The 21,763-nt window shown below is 42.2% G+C and overlaps 1 protein-coding gene across 1 annotated transcript in view; it reads right to left on the bottom strand.

Annotated features, from left to right (window-relative positions):
* Nucleotides 1–21,763, bottom strand: part of CUBN (cubilin) — a 211,485-nt gene that overhangs the window by 131,783 nt on the left and 57,939 nt on the right. Inside the window, exons 19-24 of the mRNA XM_063452505.1 lie at nucleotides 21,162–21,340; nucleotides 20,547–20,712; nucleotides 19,125–19,347; nucleotides 17,535–17,665; nucleotides 5,608–5,794; nucleotides 5,257–5,414 (exon numbers count right to left, since the gene is read on the bottom strand). Coding sequence (XP_063308575.1) covers nucleotides 5,257–5,414; nucleotides 5,608–5,794; nucleotides 17,535–17,665; nucleotides 19,125–19,347; nucleotides 20,547–20,712; nucleotides 21,162–21,340 — 1,044 coding nt within the window. The remainder of the gene's footprint in view (nucleotides 1–5,256; nucleotides 5,415–5,607; nucleotides 5,795–17,534; nucleotides 17,666–19,124; nucleotides 19,348–20,546; nucleotides 20,713–21,161; nucleotides 21,341–21,763) is intronic.

The following is a 21,763-nucleotide window of genomic DNA, read 5'->3' as shown; positions in this document are numbered from 1 at the left end:
GAGCTCCGAGCTCAATCTTCTTTCCGAGCTGGAATAATTGCACTCCAGCCAGGCAGGACTCGCAAAAATGCCTAGCCTGATCGTACTTACCTCAGGAGCCAGCCGAGGTGCCCCGGGTCTGCCGCCCACGGGTGCACGGAGCGTCCGCCGAGGGTGCCGGGAGTGAGGCCTAGCAGTATCGCCAGACGGGTGAGGCGGCCGATCCCCCGCTCTCTGCGTGACGTAGTGCCCTCCTAAGCCTGTAATAGAGCCCTGTTCCCCCCTCCCCCCCCCCCCGGACCGGTGGGGGTCATCCCGGTCCACCCTAGCCTGTACTTGGAACCAAGCAACTTAAGTTAATTCGCCCTAACTAGCTGAGTCATTGCCACAGCAGAAACCCACAAGATGGTGGCCCAACATACCCTACAAGTAAAAAACTCCCCCCCCCCAAAAAAAAAAAACAGGCAACATTAGTGGGAGGGAGAGTGATTTGCCCCTCACCCCAAAACCCGGTCCACCTGGTTCCTAGAGTCATGTGAAAATCCACCAACACCTGGTGTATCTAAAGATTTATTTCTACACTTTCACGCCTAAACAAAGAAGCTAAAACATGATATAAATAAGGAGCTGTCGACTGTTCAAGCTGAAAGGGTGCCAGAGCCAGGATTATGTGTATTTTGGAAAGCCAGATTAAAAGAGGATTTTTTTTTAAGGACCGAGTGAACTCTTATGGATGTGCTTTAAGTTCTTAGTTTGTGCGAGAGCTTTGTAAAAAAATTGATGTGAAGCCCACTGTGTCACACATGTATAGTGTCTGTGATAAGTAGTGGACTCATGCCAAGGTCAAAGTGCTTCTGTTTTAAATACACATTAAAAAACCACTCCACACGTATAAAGCACTTCAGCTCATGGGCGTAGGAACCGGGGGGGATGGGGGGGACGCATCCCCCCCAGCAAATAATGCAGGGGGGACAGGTAATGGGGAAATCCCAGCGGCTGCAGCTTTGCCCGGGCTGGTGCGTCCATGAGGGCACACCGCCCGGGCGCAACCAGAGGAGAGGGGCTGACAGGAGGGAAGCGCTCAGCGCTCCCTCCTGTCACTCCCTCAATGTAGCGTGGCCGAGCGCTGTATAGTCCGCCGGTACAGGGAGCATCTGTCTCCTGTACCCGGCGGACTAAAAGGAAGTGAACACTGAGTGTGCACTTCCTGTTAGTCCGCCGGGTACAGGAAACAAGAGCTCCCTGTACCCGCGGACAGTACAGAGCTCGGCCACGCTACAACACAGGTAGGGGAGGGGGGAAGAAAGAAACGGGGGGGGGGGGATAAAGTAACAGGGAGGGAGGGGGGAATAAAGAAACAGGGAGGGAGGGGGGATAAAGAAACAGGGAGGGAGGGGGGGATAAAGAAACAGGGAGGGAGGGGGGGATAAACAGGGAGGGAGGGGGGGGGGAATAAACAGGGGGGGAGGGGGGAGAAAGAAACAGGGAGGGAGGGGGGAGAAAGAAACAGGGAGGGGGGAGAAAGAAACAGGGAGGGGGAGAAAGAAACAGGGAGGGGGAGAAAGAAACAGGGAGGGGGGAGAGAAACAGGGAGGGGGAGAGAAACAGGGAGGGGGGAGAGAAACAGGGAGGGGGGAGAGAAACAGGGAGGGGGAGAGAAACAGGGAGGGGGGGAGAAAGAAACAGGGGGGGGAGAAAGAAACTGGGGGGAGAAAGAAACAGGGGGGGGAGAGGGGGAGAGGGGGAGAAAGAGTGACAAGGGAGGGGGAGAGAGAGTGACAAGGGAGGGGGAGAAAGAGAGTGACGAGGGAGAGAGATTGACATCCATCACACACTCACACAATCATGCCACCCTTACACACACAGAAACACACAATTCATCCTTACACACACTCAATGCACCCCGTGCACACACACACACACAATCACACAATCATGCAATCCTTACACACACAGAAACACACAATGTGTTCCTTAGACACACTCAATGCACCCCGTACACACACTCAATGCACCCCTTACAGACGCACACACTGCATCCCGTACATACACAGAATCACACTTTGCAGCCCTTACACATACAAACACATATTCACACAATGCATTCCTTACACACATATCAGGACATCCCCTACACACTCCACCCCCTGTGAACAAACTCATTGGTGGAACGTGAAGGTGGACCCTGGGACCCAGACCTTGAGCTGTGTAAAGGGCCCCCAAAAAATGGAGCTGCTTCCCGTTCTCACAGAACATTGATTTTTGGGACCAGTTACAAACAGCCTCCAGAGAGCCTGTTCTACACCAGACCAGTGGAGCCAGACTGCAGCTAGAGCCCATCATCATCCTCATCTGGTTGTAAGTAGGCAATCTAGCATATTATTCGTGGCACTAATCTCTAATTTACCTCACATTAAAGAAACAGTATAGTCCCCAGAAGCACTGCAGCTTAATGTAGTGGTTCTGGTGTCTTTAGCCTGTCCCTGCAGGCCTTTTAATGTAAACACGGCGGCACTCCAGCACTGGCGTTAGTTAACATGGCAGAAAAATTATTGGAAAGGGTTAGGGGGGCTACTAATAAGGATAGGGGGAGAGGGGGAGGTAGAAAAATAATTGGAAGGGTTTAGGGGGGCTACTAATATGGATGGGAGGAGGGGGAGGTAGAAAAATTATTGGAAGGGGTTAGGGGAGTACTAATATGAATGGAAGAGGTAGGGTGGGTTCTAATATGCATGGCAGGGGTTAGGGGGTTCTAAAATGCATGGAAGTGGTTAGGGGGGTACTAATATGCATGGAAGGGGTAGGGGGTTAATATGCGTGGAAGGGGTAGGTGGGGTTCTTTTGTGCATGGAAGGGGTAGGGGTGGTTCTAATATTCATGGGAGGGGTAGGGGTGGTTCGAATCAGGAGGATCCCGGCGCTGTATCCGGGTAAGTAAAACCCCTTCCCTGTAGTGACCCTTTAATGTTATTATTTAATCATTTATATAGCGACTGCAAATTCCGTAGCGCTGTACAATGGGATAAACAACTCCTAGTTTACGGAATAAGAATATACCCGGCGAGTAAAAATGCTATCCCCCCCCAGATTTTTTTGGGTTCCTACGCCCATGCTTCAGCTTGCTGTAGTGCTTTGTGGATGAGGATAATTCCATTTTAAAAGCACTTTATAAAATTGCCCATTTTTATAAGAAATCGTCGCTTTTATAATTATTTAACGAAACACCACCCCTACTGTCAATCAGACAGCCAGGGAAGTTTGTTTGCTCCAAAGGAAGTGGCTGGCGCACTCTGCTTGAGCGCAAATTCCTCCCACCACCGCATATCTCTTTCTCAGACCTCAGATCGGAACGCTGTGCAGTCGGCGCACCGCATGAGCCAACACGCACGTGCAAAAAACTGCAGAAGCTTCACAGTGAGAAGACTCTGTTAGTTTATTTGCCCATGAAGAGACTGCTCGTCTCTACCAGGAACAATGTGAGGACTTGCAAAGGCAAAGTTCATATGAACGGCAGCTTTTGCAAGCTCTTTTATAATATATCCCCAATGAATACATGGAGGAAAGTGCATGCATGCATTCATTGGGGGTATATCTAGTAAATAGTAATTTAGGAGTGTCCCTTTAAAGACCGTAAAGGCTGACAGCTAGAAGCATGTTTTTCAGCAATTAAACATTTTGCCTCCATTTTGGAGTTGGATGTTTTTCAATTATTCTGTAATATATCTGACCCAATTATTAATATACATATTAGTTCATACTTAACAGACACTAAAATTAGGCGTTACAATTGCTCTTGCTCTATACGGTTAAGGCTAGACCTACAGCAATGAAGGTGCCAATAAAGAAGGAAAGATGCCATTTAAAAATTTAGCGTCAAAATCTAAGGTTAGGAAGACAGACCTTCGTATGTATCATAACTAAATATTTATAAAGTGTAGTGATGCTTACTCAACAGGCATTCATTATTAATGCTTTCATTAAATGTCTTTAAAATAGTTGTAATAAGACAGTATTCAAAGTTAATGCTGCTCTGTCACCTTCCGTGGTCTTTGCATATTTAGCAAAACCCATATTTAGCTTTGCTGCTTAAAGTGTTGGGCGGATGGTGGTGACAGATCTGCTTTAAGGCATTAAACTAAATTGATATTACTTGTTGGGTATATATAAGGGATATATATAAATGTTTACATCACTGCATTGTAGAATTTAGATTTAAGGTTAAGTCTAGGTCAGGGGTAGATAAAATCTTTCCTTAACTCTAACTACTGTTTATTGAGTGTCTATTTACCCTGATCCCAACTCTATTTTTAGGGTAACTTTCATGGATTTTATAAAAATGATGCCACATTCTAAAGTTAAATTAATAATTATGCACAATCGGAACACGTGTTACTGCGTGCCAAATAAACTCACACATATGATAGCGCTGAAATCCTTGTTTTTGTAGATTCTAAAGTCTGTCTGCATCTGTCAACTATCATTTTTATTTTTTTTTACAAAATATTCAATATTACATTTCAAATGTGTTTCAAATATATATATATATATATATATATATATATATATATATATATATATATATATATATATATATATATATATCTCAGGTAGCAAAGCCAGCACTCGAGGACTTGTTAAACAAGGTAAATTTTATCCAAAGGTTAATACAGATTACAATCCGGTGGTCAACGTTTCAGTTCATACATTGGAACTTTCTTCAGAACATATTGTCACATTATGTCCTGAAGAAAGTTCTAATGTATGAACTGAAACGTTGACCACCGGATTGTAATCTGTATTAATCTTAAATTTACCTTATTTGACAAGTCCTCGAGTGCTGGATTTGCTACCTGAGACATAATTTGTGCAGCTGAGCACCGGGCTAAGAACACTGGGAAAAGAAAATGTTACTTGCGCTTTTTCCTTAATCCCTATGTATATTTAGACAAATGGAGGTCATTTAGTTGCTCCAATGGCCAAATATACATGTCTAAATATACATAGGGATTAAGGAAAAAGCGCAAGTAACATTTTCTTTTCTTTGGTTTTTACTATATATTGGGGCTGATGTGTGTTGTAGTCCTTGCTGCTTAAGCGCAGGACTTCTCTTTTTGTATAAGAACACTGGGAGGCAAGAGTGCAAAACCCATGGAATAGTATATATATATATATCCACAAACATATAACATTTTATACATTAATAAACATACATGTATCTTAACGCAGACAGCACTTAACACAATTATTTGTGGCACATTGAATATGGCAGTCTCTGTACCTGTTAGGGCGCTGTCCCAGTTTGCTGAAAATCCAGTAGCATAGGTATAGGAACCGCTTTTAAATTTTACCCATAGATTGCTACTATGGGAAATAATTATAGGAGGTGATTGCTGACAAAATCTACCAATTAACGGTGATATTTCATAGCCTCCATCTCTATAAAAAGATAAAAATTATATATTATTATAAAGATATTATTTTAAAAAAAAAAAGATATTTAAAGATAAACTATAATATAAAAAAATTATACTAATTATTAATTTGAGATATATATATATATATATATATATATTAACATGAACTATAAACCAACATAAGGTTGCAATTAATATCACACAAAATCAATTACCTGATTTCTACGTATTCTTGTTGACAGTTTGAAGAGCTGCTTAGGGTAAAATGAGTGAAATTCAACAAAATTTGTTTGTTCTGTTCTGCTGAGATTGTGTAAACACACTCCGTATCACGGGGGGAGTTATTGGGGTAGTTTGGGGACATTATTACCCCAGTTGCTTCAGTGTATGTGTAATAGCATGCTGTTTAAAGAAATACATTGTTTATTATGTATATATTTAAAAAAAAATTAAAATGTTACATTTTGTAAATACTTATATAGTATTTTGACCATATGCATAATTCATTAAACATTTACTTTCAGGAGTAAAATATCTGAATACATTAAAAAAATACCCAAAGTAGACTTTCAGAGTAAAATACGGTTGTGTTGCCTAAGACTTTGATTCTACAGTATAACAGGGGTGACCAACCAAAGATAATTCCCATAATTCTCTCCCAGCCACTGGCTGATGATAAGGGTAATTCTGGTTGTGAAAGGAACTCCTGAACTCCTGAACATAAAGTACCTTACTGCTATTTCTCTGGAATTGATACATTTGCATAAAAAAATGAAAATCACCTACAACTTGTTTCTCATGAAATGCTCCAATTTAAAGATGGATAGATAGATAGACAAATAGACAGACAGATAGACAGATAGATAGACAGGTAGAAAGATCGATCGATCGATCGATAGATAGACAGACAGACAGACAGACTTGAATTCTATGGTTTTATATATCAGGACATAACAATCATCTGTTCCAACGCGTGACATATTGCACTGTGTCATTATTTTTGTTAAATAAATTATGACACGGGGAAATATGTTGTGTGTTGTTGTTCATCTGAGGATGTATTTACCTAATTGTTAAGACCTGCTAAGGAACAGATGATTGTTATTATGTCCTGATATGTAAAACCATAGAATTCAAGAGGGTGTACTTTCTTATTCCCATGACTGTATATATAATAACATACTGTAGCTCAGAAAAGGCAAAGCTGGGCAAACATGGGAAATATAGAGGTGAAATAGAAACGTTGGGGATATTTATCAACATGTTCTAAAAATATTTTCTGTATAATTATGTCAGTTTTCACAGAAATGACCATTTTAGACAACGGACAAAATTATAGTGGGGGGGAGGGAGAAATGTAATCACTTCTCCGATGGTGGAAGTGGAAGAAATTCTCCTAAATCCGTTGCATGGGCAATAATGGCACATATTGAAAAAATGACAGACAGGGCACAAAAAAAGTAAAAAAACAACAAAACATAAAAGTCATACAAACTTCTGCAACCTCTTTCCCCTTAAGTGTACACCACATGAAACAGCACACGTGTTTATAATCAAATATAAATACCAGGTAAAGTGGTCAGTAGTCAGAGTAAAACACCATTTTTTTGATATCTCAACTCATGCACAGTATCAATAAAAAAATAATAAAAGTACTTAAGGTAGTAAAAGAAAATGTGTCTTTAACACAGGCACAACGGGGCGATTGAGTGCTAAAACAACATGCAATATAATGGATATATATGTAAATCAATGTTTAGTGGATATTCCTCACAGTATCACATGTAAAAAATAAATAACATAGTATAACACCGTTTATTTTAAGGAATCCACACACATAAGATTAAAATGGCTTACACAGTAGCAAATGCCACACAGGTTTTAAACCCACAAGTACATATTGTCTCCAAGTCTTATAGCTCAACCACGATTGCCTCTTGTATTGCAGAGACCCAAGTTGTCTCTACTCTACGCTCACAATATCAGATCCCTGCGTTCTCCACCACGCGGTAGTTTGTATAGATATGGATCTTGGACATAGCCACATGCTGGGAAGATGCTTGGAAGTTAAAACATTTCCAAGATATCCGTGCCCCAAAGTTCGTCCTGTAACAATAAATTTACATTCTCTGTACCACAACACAGGCCTATAAGCACCCCCCAACCAGGACAGCTCACTGTAGAGTTTATGTTTCAATTTTGCTCTGTTCCTCTCAGTTTTGGTCAAAGAGTTTTGGAGTGATCTAACGAAAATGGATCTCTCTGTGGCAGTCACAGCCTGCCCCTTCTTCAGTCACTCTGGTAATACAGAGACTGCCTTCCTTATTCTTATGTACACATCTGTCCAACCTGGATGTTAATAATAGGCTGAGAGAGTTTGGCTAACCTGTATCCAACACAGTCTACCATTGCTGTCCAGCTTGGATAGATTTGTATTTGATAACACAGATGTTTAGTTTTAAAGTACAGTTAAGAAGGCGTTTTAAGTTTAAAAAAAAAAAAATGAAATAGCCTCTTGAGACAAATTGTGAAATAGTGAATTGGAAACTGAACTGCAAAATTGAGGTGCTAATAACCGCTCGGTGCTGTGTTAGCGGAGTTATTGAATTTTATAAATATATCAGACGTTGGCCTCAATTTATTCTGTTTGAATCAGCATCAGAAATAATTTTATTCCATTAGGATGATTTATCTACAAAAATCCAACAGACTTCTGTAGATAAATCAGTTGAAAAGTTTTTTTTTGTTTTCTAGCAGAATTTAATCATTTTGATGCTGATTCAAACTGATTAAATAAAGGTCAATATCTGATATGCAAAAATTCCACAACTCAACTCCCAACACAGTTAGTTATTTTATCTTAAATTTTGCAATTCCGTTTTGAATTCACTACCATTTTGGTGTTTAGTCAATAAAACCCACTGTGTTGATCTTACTTCTTGTACACAAAGAGTTAAGATACTACCTCCCAATCCCATCTACTAACTCAGGGACTACAGCCAGGCAATTTTTTTGTGAATAATCAGCAACCCACAAAGCTGTGTGTAAAAGAAATGCTTACGTGGGCACTTGGAAATTCACATATAATTTGTAAAATGTGGTTTGGCATTCTTTATAGCTTCCTAAAAAAAATCCTTTCAGTTTGTAAGTGCTGAGGCCTCTTTTATATCATATATTAGTAGAAAGACACTGTTAAGACCTAAATTAATCAAACCCATCGAATAAGCAGTTTTAAAAGCAGCACTTATAATTCACCGAGTTACAAATATTCTTTGAGATTCAGAATCCTCCCCCACCCCTCCCCCTCCCACACACAAAGCTTTATAAATAAAGCTGTTTTGTGAAAAATAAAACATCTTTGCTGTTTGGATCCTGAGGTGGTGGCCAAAGGCTAGCTGGATAAAGGGCATGTGTGGGTGTGGGAGGGTGTTGGTGCCATTGGAGGGACGAGCGTTAGGTGAATGGTGGGGTATAGGGAGAGAGGGCCGTGATATATATAGGCGGGCATTTTTCCCCTCTACCTCCGCCATTTTAAAAATCCCAGCGTGGTAACAGCTTTACCAGTTTGTACATTGCTGTTACCAGTGCTCAGGTCGGCCTAATGGATATTGAAGCCATACTTACTGCCCTCAGGGCTGAGGCCAAGATTGACAGTGGCCGGAAACTGCAGGCTCAGCTGGAGTGTCTGCAGGGTGCCGCTGTGGTTGCCACCTGCCGCTCCGGCTACCATGACATCCTGGGGTGCCCCTGGCCCACTTTAGTCCTTCTTGCGAGGACCGGGAGTGGGGGCGGAGCAAAAGCCCTGTTTCGGGCTCGCGGGCTGGGTGCAATGTGACCATGAGCCATGGAACTGTGTCATAGCCTGCTTTGGCTCCACCAGCTACATTGCTGGAGGACAGGGCTCGATGGCAGAGCGGTAGCCCTGTCTCGGGCTCACGGGCCGGGCGCTATGCTGCTGCGGACACTGCCTGGCCTGATGACCCAGGCTTGGCTCCCCCACTGTCCACCAATTCCTGCTGTCGGTGGTAAGGGTGGGCTTCCTTGGCTGATGCTGGGGAGGGTGGGGGGGAGCGCAAATGTTCCTGGGGGGTGGGACTGGGTTAGTTTAGTTAGGAGCATGAAAGTTTTTTTTTACTATTGTGAGCGTAACCCTGGGGTGGCTCCTCCGCTGCCGACTTATTTTGATAGCCAAATACGTGCGGGGTGGGAGGCAGTTAGTCCCACATGGGGTGGTGCCCTCCACCTTGACAGAGAGTGGGGAGTTAGGGCAACAGTCTTCGGTTTCAGTCCTGGCTCCAGTGACGCCCGTTGTTGCGACTGCAATCCCAGGGGTGTCTACTGACCTGCCTGCGGTGATGACATGCCCCCCCTGGGCAGCCTATATGTGTTGGTCTGGGCCCCTGGGCCTTCACATGAAACAGGAGATGAGGGGAAAAAATTGGAAAGGGTAATTTTGGGAGAATTTCTCTCTTCTTCCTCTGGAAGACTTACCCTTGGTGGATAAGGACTCCAAGGAATCCGAAAAGAAGAGGTAGCGCCTCCGGTACCGTAAAATACCATAACCTTTGGAAATCGGATCTGGGCCTTTTCGATCTTGGCCAGTGTATTTGGGGAGAAGGTGCCAGATAAATGTTCGGCTCTTTTTTGCTACCAAGATCTCACTTGGAACGTGTGTTGGGTGTTCGGCGGATTAGGCTGGTGGCGTTATGACGAGTAATTCCAGCACCAGTTGGTGTCTGTTTATAGTTAACTCTTTTTATAGTCTGTTTATAGTTAACTCTTTTCAGTATGCCTTCCTTTTTTGTTAGAAGTGTTTCATTTTGGTTGAGGATATTGCAGTTCTAGACTGTTTGGCCGAGAGCCAAGACTGTATGGGGAAAAAAAAGTTGAACATGTCCCATCCCTTTAAATCTTCTCACTCCATCCTGTTAGTAACTCTTTGTTTTATGGGTTGGTTTCCATAAAATAACTCACTTTGCTACCAACTCTTGAAGACAGTTGTTGCGAAACCTACCGCCAATTTCATTGCCCCTGTTCATGTGTTTTTCCCTTTTTCCGTTCAGAAGTTATTTTATAAGAACGCCATCCATTCGAACGAGGACCCCATTAGACCGTTCACACCAGAAACTTAAGTGCAAACCGCAAGGGAAGTAATTAATGAATGCTTCCCCTGATTGGCTGCCATTTCGTATAACCGAATGCATGTGGCCAACAAAAGAAGGGTGGCTATCTTGTCTACCAAACGTGGGTAGTGGCACTTGGTCGTCGAGTGCCTGGAACTTTTCGGGCTAGGCATTCGGATGATAAAGATTAGACCGCTGGCCGTTCTACTTCCCGACCACCTATACGAACGACGTTCGGGAGAGATGAACTAGATATGTTCGCACAGGAACCCCCGAACAGAGACCGTCCAGGACACCTATTTCCCTGGAACTGTTTTGGGGGTAGTGCCTCATGTCCCGCCAGAAAAAACTTTGCCACTGTAGCATTCCCGTTTCACCGAACCGATCTGAGTGATATTTGAATATGTTGTACATTCAGATCAGGGCTATACGGGGATATGACTTTTGTGGGGTTTCTAATTATGGTGGGGGCACTTTTGGGGTACTGTATATCTTGTATGGATTTTCTGTACCTGAGAGATAATTGAATTATAGGTTTTTCTCACGCAATTATCCATTATAAAATCAGTTGACTCCCAGAACTATGTTTTGTATGGTTACTGGGGGAATGGATGTCTGTGTATTCTAATGGTTCCAGAGTGGCTGAAGGAAGGAATTAGCGGAGGTAACCAGTCAGGTTACCCGTGGTCTGCTACAACAGTTCATTTTATTTCATTAACTCTGTCAATTTTAAGAATTGGTATACACATTGTTCTTATCTTGCATTGCACTTCAACACAAAATTATATATATAAAAAAGTACTTTTACATAAATGTTAATTAGTTATCCAACAAGCATGTTTTCTTTCAGATGGTGTAAAAATTTAACTAAAATAATGCTGGTTCCTGGCTTTTTGTCAACCTGTTTGAAGATTTTCCTCTATAACAGCATTAGAAGCAATATTACACCTAATATACAAAATACCATACTCCATATGAGTGCAACCATCTTCAATATACAACAGAAGCAACTGTTATATGGGGATCTTCAGGCCTCATCTCACTCAAACTCAGTGAAGCTCTGCATTTTATCTCACCACTTTTATTATTATTATTATTTTCTAGCTCTACCATTCGAGTTCCTTCAATATAAAATTAAGAGAAAGCGTGGAGTTTGCTGGTTTGGTCTCAGATTGGGCTATTTATTAACATTTATCCTTTATATATGGTCAGCATAGTGGTAGAGAAGTGGATCCTATGACAAATTAATAACGTGTTAGCCCATCAATTTACAGAATAATGTATGAAAAAGTTTTGAAACATGTATCGATCTTAATATTTTATGCTTAATATATATTTTTCTACTGCATGACCTTTCCTTCTTTGTTTTACTTCAGCTCTGAACACTTTCTTTGTTATTTAAAACTGGGCATGTTTGCAATCATGGAACAGAATTCATATCCCTTCATAGCTGTGTTACCGCAGGCTGTAAAACCCCTCAGTCCTGCAAACCAATGGATAAAGCTGGCACAAATGATCAAAAAAGTCAACAAATTAAGCAAGAGAAGGCGAGTACAAAGATCCTTCAGAAAGGCCGAGCTGTGCTTGCCAGACTTAAACAACCACAAAACATTTGGCATTTCAAGCACGATGCTGCCATTTTATTGCACACTTTCTGCTTGCCATTTCCAATTGATGAGTTGCCAGAAGGATCAGTAATGTCTCCAATATAGTACTGCCAAATAATGCTTCCAAAATAGCGTCCCCAGCTTTAAATACAGGGGCTTATTCACTATATTGGGTATTGTGAGAACTGTATTTTTAGGGCTAAATAGCCAGATTCTGCCAATCAGATATAATGGAGATACTTTGGCTTAAATGTTACAATGTCCCATGTGCATTCACACCCTACACACAGCACACAAACCATGCATACACTACTAATCCCTGCACACAGCACACAAACCATGCGTACACTACTAATCCCTGCACACAGCACACAAACCATGCGTACACTACTAATCCCTGCACACAGCACACAAACCATGCGTACACTACTAAACCCTGCACACAGCACACAAACCATGCATACACTACTAATCCCTGCACACAGCACACACACCATGCGTACACTACTAATCCCTGCACACAGCACACAAACCATGCGTACACTACTAATCCCTGCACACAGCACACAAACCATGCGTACACTACTAAACCCTGCACACAGCACACAAACCATGCATACACTACTAATCCCTGCACACAGCACACAAACCATGCATACACTACTAATCCCTGCACACAGCACACAAACCATGCGTACACTACTAATCCCTGCACACAGCACACAAACCATGCGTACACTACTAATCCCTGCACACAGCACACAAACCATGCATACACTACTAATCCCTGCACACAGCACACAAACCATGCATACACTACTAATCCCTGCACACAGCACACAAACCATGCATACACTACTAAACCCTGCACACAGCACACAAACCATGCATACACTACTAATCCCTGCACACAGCACACAAACCATGCGTACACTGCTAAACCCTGCACACAGCACACAAACCATGCGTACACTACTAATCCCTGCACACAGCGCACAAACCATGCATACACTACTAAACCCTGCACACAGCACACAGCACACAAACCATGCATACACTGCTAAACCCTGCACACAGCACACAAACCATGCATACACTACTAATCCGTGCACACAGCACACAATCCATGCGTACACTACTAATCCCTGCACACAGCACACAAACCATGCATACACTACTAATCCCTGCACACAGCACACAAACCATGCATACACTACTAATCCCTGCACACAACACACAAACCATGCATACACTACTAAACCCTGCACACAGCACACAAACCATGCATACACTGCTAATCCCTGCACACAGCACACAAACCATGCGTACACTGCTAAACCCTGCACACAGCACACAAACCATGCATACACTACTAATCCCTGCACACAGCACACAAACCATGCATACACTACTAATCCCTGCACACAGCACACAGCACACAAACCATGCATACACTGCTAAACCCTGCACACAGCACACAAACCATGCATATACTACTAATCCCTGCACACAGCACACAAACCATGCGTACACTACTAATCCCTGCACACAGCACACAAACCATGCGTACACTGCTAAACCCTGCACACAGCACACAAACCATGCGTACACTACTAATCCCTGCACACAGCGCACAAACCATGCATACACTACTAAACCCTGCACACAGCACACAGCACACAAACCATGCATACACTGCTAAACCCTGCACACAGCACACAAACCATGCATACACTACTAATCCGTGCACACAGCACACAATCCATGCGTACACTACTAATCCCTGCACACAGCACACAAACCATGCATACACTACTAATCCCTGCACACAGCACACAAACCATGCATACACTAGTAATCCCTGCACACAACACACAAACCATGCATACACTACTAAACCCTGCACACAGCACACAAACCATGCATACACTGCTAATCCCTGCACACAGCACACAAACCATGCGTACACTGCTAAACCCTGCACACAGCACACAAACCATGCATACACTACTAATCCCTGCACACAGCACACAAACCATGCATACACTACTAATCCCTGCACACAGCACACAGCACACAAACCATGCATACACTGCTAAACCCTGCACACAGCACACAAACCATGCATATACTACTAATCCCTGCACACAGCACACAAACCATGCGTACACTACTAATCCCTGCACACAGCACACAAACCATGCGTACACTACTAAACCCTGCACACAGCACACAAACCATGCATACACTACTAATCCCTGCACACAGCACACAAACCATGCATACACTACTAATCCCTGCACACAGCACACAAACCATGCGTACACTACTAATCCCTGCACACAGCACACAAACCATGCATACACTGCTAAACCCTGCACACAGCACACAAACCATGCATACACTGCTAAACCCTGCACACAGCACACAAACCATGCATATACTACTAAACCCTGCACACAGCACACAGACCATGCGTACACTGCTAAACCCTGCACACAGCACACAAACCATGCGTACACTACTAAACCCTGCACACAGCACACAAACCATGCATACACTGCTAAACCCTGCACACAGCACACAAACCATGCATACACTACTAATCCCTGCACACAGCACACAGCACACAAACCATGCATACACTGCTAAACCCTGCACACAGCACACAAACCATGCATATACTACTAAACCCTGCACACAGCACACAAACCATGCATATACTACTAAACCCTGCACACAGCACACAAACCATGCGTACACTACTAAACCCTGCACACAGCACACAAACCATGCGTACACTACTAATCCCTGCACACAGCACACAAACCATGCGTACACTATTAAACCCTGCACACAGCACACAAACCATGCATACACTACTAAACCCTGCACACAGCACACAGCACACAAACCATGCATACACTGCTAAACCCTGCACACAGCACACAAACCATGCATATACTACTAAACCCTGCACACAGCACACAGCACACAAACCATGCATACACTGCTAAACCCTGCACACAGCACACAAACCCTGCATATACTACTAAACCCTGCACACAGCACACAAACCATTCATACACTACTAATCCCTGCACACAGCACACAAACCATGCGTACACTACTAATCCCTGCACACAGCACACAAACCATGCGTACACTACTAAACCCTGCACACAGCACACAAACCATGCATACACTACTAAACTCTGCACACAACACACAGCACACAGCACACAAACCATGCATACACTGCTAAACCCTGCACACAGCACACAAACCATGCATATACTACTAAACCCTGCACACAGCACACAGCACACAAACCATGCATACACTGCTAAATCCTGCACACAGCACACAAACCATGCATACACTACTAAACCCTGCACACAGCACACAGCACACAAACCATGCATACACTACTAAACCCTGCACACAGCACACAGCACACAAACCATGCATACACTGCTAAACCCTGCACACAGCACACAAACCATGCATACACTACTAAACCCTGCACACAGCACACAGCACACAAACCATGCATACACTGCTAAACCCTGCACACAGCACACAAACCATGCATACACTACTAAACCCTGTACACAGCACACAGCACACAAACCATGCATACACTGCTAAACCCTACACACAGCACACAAACCATGCATACACTACTAAACCCTGCACACAGCACACAAACCATGCATACGCTACTAAACCCTGCCCACAGCACACACACCCTGCACACACCACACAACCATGCATGCAGAACACACAACCTGCACAGAGCACAAACACCCTGCACATAGCACACAAACCATGCATACACTACTAAACCCGGCACATAGCACACAAACCATGCATACACTACTAAACCCAGCACACAAACCATGCATAGACTACTAATCCCTGCACACAGCACACAAACCATGCATACACTACTAAACCCTGCACACAGCAAACAAACCATGTGTACACTACTAAACCCTGCACACAGCACACAAACCATGCATACACTACTAAACCCTGCACACAGAACACACACCCTGCACACACCACACAAACCATGCATGCAGAACACACAACCTGAACACAGCACAAACACCCTGCACACAGCACACAAACCATGTATACACTACTAAACCCTGCACACAGCACACAGCACACAAACCATGCATACACTACTAAACCCTGCACACAGCACACTATAAACCCTTCACACAGCACACAAACCATGCATACACTACTAAACCCTGCACACAGCACACTATAAACCCTTCACACAGCACACAACCCATGCATACACTACTAAACCCTGCAGACAGCACTCACACCCTGCACAGAGCACAAAAAACATGTGCATAGAGCACGCACCCTGAACACAGCACTCACACTCTGTACACGTCACAAGCACCCTACATACAGCACATACTGCGCACACAACACAAACACCCAGCACTCAAACTATGCACACATCACTTATACAATCTTGACAGCAGAAACACTTTGCACTAAGTGAGTCAGTACTCAAACTATGCACACAGCACTTACACCTTGCACAAAGCACAAACTTCCTACATACAGCACACACTCTGCACATAGCACACACTTCCAGCATTCAAACTATGCACACATCAATTACAATCTGCTCACAAAACTTCACAAAGAACTCCCACCCTGCACACTGCACTTACACCCTACACATAACACGCACACAGCATTCACACCTTGCACATAACACACACAACCTGAACACAGCACTCAAACTATGCAAACATCACTTACACCCTGCGCACAGTACTCAAGCTTTGCACACAGCACTCACACCCTGCACACAACACACACCCTGCACACAGAACTCACACCCTGCACACTGCACTTACACCCTAAACATAGCACACACACAGTCCTCACACCTTGCACGTAATACACATACAGCCCGCACACAGCACTCACACTCCACACTTTGCACTCACGCTTTATTATACTAAGCACACTTTTTTGTTAAACACAACATTCTGCCCACAAATGTTTACTGAATTGGGAAACCACTCCTGAAAATGTTGTGCCTTCAAGCATACCTTGAGTATCAGCAGCCATCATTTAAACTTTTTAGAATGACATACGTTTGCAATTCTGGAGGGGGTCTACATTTTGGTCATTCCCAAGTCATGAATTTTTATCCAATTCAAAATTCTAGTTGGGCTCTAAAGTAGCCCTCGTCCGCAAAATAACTGAACTTCATTACCTTGTTCATCTGGGTTATGCTATTGCTACCTAAAAATATTTATTAACTTTTAAGATTTAGAAATATAACATTTGTAAAGATAATAACATCTGATCTTACTCTATTATCTTTAGTAGATCAACATACATCCTCATAAATAGAATACATTTTACCTGTAGATGCATTCACTGCTATATAGTTGGCTGAGAATCCCTCGAGAGCGTTGTCTGAATCAGTGACAAAAAGTAAAACCATCCTATTGTTACTACTGTTTATTGTTGGGGGGACAGATCTGCCACAATATCTGCAAGATGAAAACAAAAGATAGTTTATTTTAATTGTGTATTTGGCTTAAAGGAACACTGCCAATTTTATATCTTAATATAATCATTATGTTATAAGATATACTGATCAGCCACAACATTAAAACCATCTGTCTAATTTCATGAATATCCCCATCTTGCTGCCGAAACAGCTCTGATGCATTGAGGCATGTACTTCACAAGACCTCTGAATGTGTCCCAAGACATTAGCAGCAGATCCTTTAAGTCCTGCAAATTGCGTGATGGGTCATCCATGGATTAGAATTGTTCCAGAACATCCCACAGATGCTCAATCGGCTTGAGATCTGGGGAATTTGGAGACCAAGGTAACACCTTGAACTCATTATCATGTTCCTCAAAGCATTCCTGAACAATTTGTGCAGTGTGGCAGGGTTCATTGCCGAAAGGTAACACTATTTCCATGAAACGGTGTATGTGGTCTGCAACAATCTCTAGGTAGGTGGTACATTTTAAAGTTAAAGTAACGTCCCTATGAATGACAGGATTCAAGGTTTCACTGAAAAATGTTGCACAAATCATAACACTGCCTCAGTTGGCATACTTTTTTCCCATAGTGCATCTGGCTACCATCACTTCAAAAGGTAAACGATGCACACTCACGCGGCCATCCAACTGATCTAAAAGAAAACGTGATTCATCAGACCAGGCAACCGTCTTGCATTGCTCCATGGTTCAGTTTAAACACTCATGTCCCCATTTCAGTAGTTGACAGAGGTCAACAAGGGCACTCTGACCGGTCTGCAGCTACGCAGCCCCATATGCACCTAACTGCGATACACTGTGCGTTTTGACATCTTTCTATCATGGCCAGCATTAAGTTTTTCAGCAATTTGAGCTACAGTAGCGCTTCTGTGTGATTACACCAGACAGGCTAGCCTTCGCTCCCCATGTGCAGCAATGAGCCTCAGGCGACCATGACCCTGATGCAGGTTCACTGGCTGTTTTTCCTCACACCACTTCTGGTAGGTACTAACCACTGCATACGGGGAACACCCCACAAAACTTGCCGATTTGGAGATGCTCTCATTCAGTCATTTAGTTTTCACTATTTGGCCCTATTTGTCAAAGTCATTCAGATCTTTTCGTTTGCCCATTTTTCCTGCCTCCAACACATGAAATTCAACATAAAGCAGCGGGAGTGCCTCTAGTGACTGTCACTATAACAGTTCTGCAAACCTTCAATGTTTTACCTTGTATGGCTACATTTACAGGACCTGTGCACCCAGGCCCCTTCATTGAGATTAAGTGGCCTGGGTGACTTTAGGGGTCCTTTAAATATTTATTTTTGAATCTGAAGAATTAAAATGTGTATCTAAATCACACCTCCTTCCTTGCAAATTATTCCACTTAAAAAATCCTGTGGTTTCTATTTTCCAAATATGTTTTCCAATAACACATTAGGGAAGCATGCAAACATACCTTCCAATCTTGTTCTCTGTAGCTATATCACCATCATATACTTCCAGGTAGTCATTTACACACCCATGAAAATGCTCCAGGTTAAATGATGTAAATGTCAAACGGATAAAATTTCCAGGTTGGATGGAGACAAACCATGTACAGCTGACACCATGAGGATACACCTCTGGGTACCGAGGGCTGGCAATGACACCTTCTGAAGCAGTAAGTGTACCTCCACAACCTGCCAAAAGTAGATGTAACAGAGAAGTGACTTTGGGTGAACATACTAAGGAGTTTGACATGTAAGGTGGTTTAGAGAATGCCAGCAAAAATATTCATCTGAAGTGATCATGTTTTTATTCTACTGTCATTGGTTGGGTTTCATGATGACGTAAGATGTAAGTTTGTAACTTGAAGGGTTACTCCAACAGTGTTAGGCACTATTAATTAGATCGCCCCTATGCTAGCAGTAAAACATGTAAAAAACATTTTTTTTTTATCTGAAATCAAGTACCAGACGATGATTTACAAGCCCGAAGAAGTAGAGTTCCACAGGCGTCACAATGTAGGGTGAAGGCAAAAAATTAATTATTGGAGATCAAAAAGGACAAAAAAAGATACAAAAGGTCTAGAGGCCTTAATCATGTATATTTATACTTGATTAAGGCCTCTAGGCTGAAACATGTTATCTTTTTTTTTGTCCTTTTTGATCTCTAATAAATATTTGTCTGCCTTCACCCTACATTGTGACGCCTGTGACAATTGTGACGCCTTCTTCAGACTTGTAAATCATCGCCTGATCCCTGAAGTGGTCTTGGTGGTTGGAGTAGCCCCTTAATATGTCTGATACCAGATAAGATGAAGTTTAGTCATTGAGAATCACCAAGTTTAAAGGTTAATGATGAGCAAATGTTCAGTACAATACAATTGCACTTGTTTTCAATATGTCTAAAACTGGAACTCATGCTAGGTCTGGGAAAATAAGATTGATATAGATAGTACTAATGTTGATCATGTTTCTTTAAACCCGTCTTCAGGCCAGATTTTAATGATAATAATGTTGAATCTAAAATGTCACACTTGAAATAACTTAGCCACTGATTAACTCTGCTGTACTAGGGCAGGGACATTATGAAACTTGGTTTATCAAGGTGGTTCTACTATGCCAGCTAGATGTAATTGCATAATCTAATGGTATGTTATTGTGAACCAGATATTTAGTAAATTATAGATTAGTGTGACAATATTATCAACATACGTTTTCACAATGTCTATTATTATACCTATAATATAAAGGTTTTTAACCAATTGTATTTGGGAAAGAATAATTTGTGTGAAGAAAATATATAATAATCTATATATACACACTCCTCTAGAAATTATTTTAATGGTAATAAATACAAACTGAGACCATTAAAGTCTGATAAGTGCAATACTTACCTTGAATAATTGTGCTAAATGAAGCTGAAAACCCTCGATTATATTCCGAGGAGTCGGTGGTGAATTTTACATAAAGGGCTCTCTGTGTAGATTGAGCTGGTGGTGGAACCTCAGGACCACAGTATTTACCGATGAGTGTGGAGTCTGCTGAAGGACCATCCCTTACCTACAAGTTAACCACAACATTACTTTATAATGGCATTATACAATGCATGTGAACACCACTGAGGATGAAATACAAGCTATAGCATTCAAGTGGCAGAGAGTTCTGTAAACATTTCCGCATTTGCATATATCTATACCTTGGAATTCTGTAATTTATCCCACTTTTTATCATCTTTATCGACGTAAACTTGACAAAACCCTATCCATTTTAGGACTCAGCCTAACCATTTCCATGTATGTTCCAACCATGCTTTTTGTTTAAATCAACTTCAATCTTTATAGTAAGAGGAAGAGCAACATTGCTTGGGACACTAACCCATTAACATCCCCAAGTATGCATTATTAACGTGCATATTTATGTTCATTTGTTGTGTGTGTATAGATCGGGTGATTACATTACTTTGCAGAATTCATAGAGCACTTGCTCGTTTAATACAAAATGTACCTTACCTCAACATAATTAGAGCTACAGGCTGCACCAGGTTGTATATTGAATGAATCAAAATTAATCAAAACCGCGTCTCCTATTGGTTGAGTAATAACCCATTCACAGGTCTTTTCACGAAAGTAAGCATTGGGATAAAGGGGAGTTTTAATTACTCCTTTTCCAGACAGCAATCCACCACAGGCTAAAGAGACAATAAAGTATTGATAAATAATTGCTCTAAATAGGACAAATCATTAGCCTTCAAGTAGTAAAAATAGGTAATTAATTTTCAGCTTTTTTTTTTTTTTTTACCTTTCACCCTACTGGCCAGAGAGACAATGAAGGGGTTCTTTAACATACTCAGTGCTGATTACCCATAGAAGGAATAGAAGGAGCATATACCCAATAGAACCATTCTGTCCATCCTCTCAAGGAGGAACAAATTGCTATGTTCCCCCAGATGGAGTAAAAGTGCAGAGTTCACAGAAAAAGATAGTGACTCCAACTAGCATATTGGCTTCTCTCTCCTTTATTTAAAAAAAATAAATAAAAATTAAATGTTTTTTTTTACATTTAATCAAGACTAGTTCCTGTCTTTTACATTTAATCAAGACCAGTTCCAGTT

The sequence above is a fragment of the Pelobates fuscus genome, chromosome 4 (genome assembly GCF_036172605.1).
Source record: "Pelobates fuscus isolate aPelFus1 chromosome 4, aPelFus1.pri, whole genome shotgun sequence".
Lineage (NCBI taxonomy): Eukaryota > Metazoa > Chordata > Amphibia > Anura > Pelobatidae > Pelobates > Pelobates fuscus.
The sequence above is the reverse complement of the archived record's forward strand: the minus strand, read 5'-3'. Positions and strand labels throughout refer to the sequence as shown.